This window comes from Antechinus flavipes, chromosome 2 (genome assembly GCF_016432865.1).
Source record: "Antechinus flavipes isolate AdamAnt ecotype Samford, QLD, Australia chromosome 2, AdamAnt_v2, whole genome shotgun sequence".
NCBI classification, from domain to species: domain Eukaryota; kingdom Metazoa; phylum Chordata; class Mammalia; order Dasyuromorphia; family Dasyuridae; genus Antechinus; species Antechinus flavipes.
This window is the reverse complement of record NC_067399.1, coordinates 198,810,745-198,815,638: the sequence shown is the minus strand read 5'-3', so window position 1 is coordinate 198,815,638 and position 4,894 is coordinate 198,810,745. Positions and strand designations below refer to the sequence as shown.

Sequence of the window (4,894 nt, the reverse complement as noted above, 5' to 3'; positions counted from 1 at the left end):
GGAGACGATAAAAGAACCGGACACCTAGAAAACGCCTCCCCTTTCCCGCCCCACCACCACCAACCACCACCACCACCATCACCACCACCACCACCCTCCCCCCCAAAAGCAAAGAACTGCAATAAGCGGATCCCGCCGACACCCACGTCCCTTTGCAGGGGGAAAAAATAAACTGCAAACCGAGCGCCCCACCCTGGCGGGCAAGCCTGCGGGAGGCTGCGCGAGTGGAGGGCAGGTAATTTGCTGCGCGCTCAGACTAAATCCCCACAGCCAGCCCCACCCCCCACCCCCACTAAACAAACCTCCAGAAGTCACGGAACGCGCCCTTCACTCCCCTCCGGCCCCAAGAAAAACACATACATCCTAATGCGCAGATAAGATCACAATAACGTGCACAAATCGAGTCCGCTCAAAACCTGCCCCTCCCCCCGCCATTTTTCAGAGCCTCGGGTGCACTAGGGTTGGATGGGTCTGGGGAGAAGGGAGAAGGCGGGAGAGCTGGGAGAAAAAGGAGAATGGGAAAGAGGTGAGAAAAGGGAGGTGGGGAAAAGGAGATAAAGAATACTACTAGGTCATTTTCTAATAAGTAGCCGAAGGAAGATGATAAAGAAACCCGGATATTATTCTCTCTCATCAATTTAGCACTTAAAAAGTCTGTACCATCTTCAAAAATGGATAGTCCTCGCCGCTCCCTCCCCTTCTTTCCCTCTCCCCAGGCTTCTCTACAAGCACAGAGCCACCTCTCTAGATCTCTTGTTTCTGTTTGCGAGTTAGGGGCGGACAATACGTGACACTCTCCAGCTTCACTTCCATAGAGACTATTGGCGATACGAGTTTCTATCAGTTCCAGCTGATTTATTAAAATTGTCAAGATACAGACTTTCAGCATAAAAAAAACAGGCAAGGATGTTGACAGTGCATGAGTCTGCTTTGCCATCTTTTGCTACAAAATGTGCAGATGGTCTGTACTTTATTTAGATTATATTGCACAAAATGAGAAACTTTCTTTTACTATGTGCCTTTTTTTTTTGCTAAAAATCGAGAATCCAGTTTCATACCTTCCATCTGGGGCCCCATCCACATATCACAGCGTATGAGATACATAAAGACCTACTATAATACAGTACATATACAATCTTTAAACTAAGGTAACAGCTCTGAGGTCTATATCACCATTTTCAATAAATCTTTACCTACAAATATTGAACAAATCTGAACTATAGCTGTACAAAAAAGTTTTTTTTTTTTAAAACCACAAGGCCTTTAGATGCAAGGATTATTTAAAAATTTTAATCCTTTTAAAACCAGGACATAACGTACCAACATACTTGCATGCTAAAAACAGAGGAAAAAAAGAAATCAAAAGGGAAGAAGTGCCTGAAAGTCTTACTGAAAAAACACAGCAAGAATGTTCCCTTTTCACTGTACAAAAATACGCCTGAAAATATATTAATTTTTAAAAAAGACTGAGGTCTGTTATGTATCAAAAATGTTTCAATACCTTTTGTACTGAGGTCTAGGCTGTCTGGTATTCAATCAAGGAGGTATAAGGGAACAAGTTACAAAAAAAAGGTTGGCAAGTAGAAATCACATTTGTAAAACCATAAACAATTTGATCTGAAAAGTAAACTCTGATCTTAAGTCAGTTCACAGTTTTTTTTTTTGTTTTTTTGTTTTTTTTGTTTTTTGTAAGCGTTTGTACAGTCTGTATTTTTTCAAGCTCCCTGCAGTTTTGTTAAGAATCGGATGCATAGAAGACATCAGTTTTCTCCCTCCAAAATAATAATAATAATAATAAAAAGTTGCAATGGTCCCTTTTGTTTTTGTTTTTTTTTTTTTAAATCAACAGTTCTGTAAGATCTCTCAGGAAAGAAAAAGAAAAAAATCCACAAACCCCCTTGAGTAACAGTTGCGCGGCCAAAAGGCTTCTTTGCAGACCGTCTTCCAGACTTCAATCAAAGACCGACAAGCTTCAAACAGCGCCTTCCGGAGCGTTTCCCCCTCCCCCTACTCCCGCCCCCAGTCCCTTACGCCTTTGTTGCGATCACCAAATTCAGGGAAAAAATAAAAATACAAAAAAAAAAATTACACATTTTGGGATGGGGGTGGGGAATCACAACTCCAGGCTGGGTTTGGAACTACCTTGAGACATGATAAGGGAGAGGGGGAGGGGGAAAGAATTTAAAAATTAAAATAAAAGACAGGAAAAATAACCAAAAAACTACTCATTTCTCTTAAACTCCACCATTTTTTTTTATCATCTTTTCCAATTTCTTTGCGTCATCATCACAACATCATGAGCATCTTCTCTTTCCCCATCATCATCATTATTCTCATCATCATCATCACGATTTCCTCTCGAACCCTGCTCCGCACTACTGGCCGAGGGAGAGACAGAGGTGCCCCCTCCCCCCTTTTCAATATGTGAACACCAAGTCGGAAAAGTTCGCCTCCAACCAGTCCCCCGCGATCATCTCGCTCAGCTCCGGGGTACAGTAGTCGGGGAACTCAAAGTGGGAGCCCAGGCTGCCCTCGCTGAACGAATCCAAATCTTTATCCACCAGGGACAGGGATAGATTCCCCGCCGCTGAGCCGCCCCCCAGCTGCTGCTCGGTCGTCGAGTGGGGATTTTGGGAGAAATTCAAGCTCAGATCGAACATCAGGTCATCAGCCTCCTCACTGCTGCTAGAACTGGAACTGGAGGAGGAGGAGGTGGAGACAGAGCGCGAGGAAGCTGGGGACAGACTGGGCTGCTGCAGCTGCTGGGCGCTTTGCTTGGTGATGTTTTTGAAGCTGTAGTAAAGGCGACTGGCGCTGCCGCCCCCGCCGTGGCCCCCGGCGGAGGTCGCGCCGGCTCGGACCTCCTCGTACAAACTGGCCCCCTCGGTGGATTCCGCGGAGCTGCTCAGCGTGGGGCTGGCGGGCACTTTGGCGACGCTGTAGCGCCGGAGCAGCTGCTGGGTTTGCTGCTGCTGTTGCTGCTGCCGCCCTGGATGCTCCTCGTCTTCTTCCTCCGGCTCCTGCTTGATCCGCAGTTGAAGGTCGTCCTCATCCTCCTCGTCCTCATCCTCATCATCCATGAAGACGCATTTGACGGTTTTGCTGCAGCCGCCACCACCGCCCGCGCCGTTCACTTTGAGGGTGCCAAACACCAAATCCTCGCCTGCGTAGTCACCGTGGTGAGCTGTTTTACCGGCTCCTGGCTTGGGGCAGGATGTGGACGAGGAGGAGGTCGAAGAGGAGGATGAAGAGGTCTTCAGTTTGCTACATTTCTTGCTGGAGCTCTTTGAGTTCTTGCTGCTGCCGCCGCCACCGCCCCCGCTGCCGCTTCCCCCGCCACTGCTGCCCCCGCCGGCACTTTTCTCAGGGCTTTGGCTAGCGTTAGGTTTGGACGAAGGGTCCATTTTGGGCTTTTTCCTGGGCCTGTACTTGTAGTCGGGATAATCGGCCATGTGCTTGAGCCGCAGCCTCTCCGCTTCCCGGATAAAGGGGATCTTCTCACTGTCTTTAAGCATTTTCCACCTCTTCCCCAGCCTCTTGGATATCTCCGCGTTGTGCATGTCTGGGGACTGCTCCATGATTTTTCTCCTCTCGATTTTAGACCACACCATGAAAGCGTTCATCGGCCTCTTAATGTGGCCTGATGCCGTTTTGCACCAGTCTGGGTCGCTTTCATCCAGGGCCACCGGGCTACAGGCCATGAATTCACCCTCCTCCGTGTCCATCGCCTCCCGGGGCAGGTTGACCTCACTTTCCAGGCTATCTGCCTGCTGCACCATGTTCGGGCGTTGTGCGTTGCGTTAAAACCCAAAGCAACTTTCTCCTGTGCGGCAAGCCCCCTCCCCCTCCCACCCACCCACCCCCCCACCTCCCCTTGCAAGTTGCAAAGTCCTCCGTACCCCCTTTTTCTTCTCCCCCCTCCCCCCCACCCCCTTCCTGCTCCAGCTGCACACAACGGCTGCGGCGGCTTAGGTGGCTGCTACCCGCTGCGGTCTTGGCGGTGGCGGCGGCGGCGGCGGCGGCGGCGGCGGCGGCGGCAGCAGCAGCAGCAGCGAGGTTTCTGAGCAGAGGCAGGCAGCAGCAGCGGCAGCGGCGGCGGCGCAGGACCCCTCTTGCTCCGGCTTGAACGCGCTCCCTGCCGCAATCGCCGGACCCCAAGTACTCCCAGGCGCGCGCACTCCTTCTGCAAAAAGTTGAGGGCTCTCTCCCAACTAGTTATCAGGGTGTCATATGGGTGACATCACTCCCTGAGCCAGCCAATCGCCGGCTGTCAGCTCCTCCCCGATCCCTTTATTAACTCCCCTTCTCCTCCCCCTTTGCCCCGCCTGCGGGGCTTCATTGGAAAGCTGGAGGTGGGGAAAAAGCATGTCTAGAAATGTGTTATTTTAAAATATATGCGTCTGTTATGCATCTATGCGTTCTCTTTCCGTGCCACCGAGGCGTATGTCTCTATTCTCTATGGGCTTCTCGCAGAGGTGGATACACTAAGGCGGTCACGCCTAGAGATATTGCCCCCTCGCTAGAACCGTCTCTGCTATTGTACCTAGGACAAATTTCTGGCCTCCATCTGAATCCCCCTGCTTGACTTCTTGTTCTTCGACACCCTCTGTCTCAGCATGCATTTTGTTAAATGGGGCGGCGGCGGGGAGGGGGCGGTGCGACGAAGGCGGAAGGTTTGAGATGGTGGGTGTAAAATCTCTGAGACTAGACTCTGATTTCCATTTGCCTGGTAGCATCCGACAGGGTGATTTCAGCTTTCCCAGAAGCACTGGGATGTATTCTGGTGGATTCCGTTTCTAGACAACTGAAGGTGGCGCTTTAACTCTACAAGCTTTTCTAAGACACGTGGGGCTCTCCCCCCATCCCCCCTTTTTCTCAAGGCAAGAAAAAAAAT

The 4,894-nt window shown here is 50.3% G+C and overlaps 1 protein-coding gene across 1 annotated transcript; it reads right to left on the bottom strand.

Moving 5' to 3' along the window:
* Nucleotides 1-834: 834 nt before the first annotated feature.
* Nucleotides 835-3,879, bottom strand: SOX11 (SRY-box transcription factor 11). Its single transcript, XM_051976066.1, has one exon. The coding sequence runs from the start codon at nucleotides 3,777-3,779 to the stop codon at nucleotides 2,418-2,420; it is 1,362 nt and encodes a 453-aa protein (XP_051832026.1). The 5' UTR covers nucleotides 3,780-3,879; the 3' UTR covers nucleotides 835-2,417.
* Between the last annotated feature and the right edge of the window lie 1,015 nt (nucleotides 3,880-4,894).

Excerpts from the sequence above, each read along its gene's own strand:
- SOX11 (XM_051976066.1), bottom strand. The coding sequence starts at position 3,779 with ATGGTGCAGCAGGCAGATAGCCTGGAAAGTGAGGTCAACCTGCCCCGG.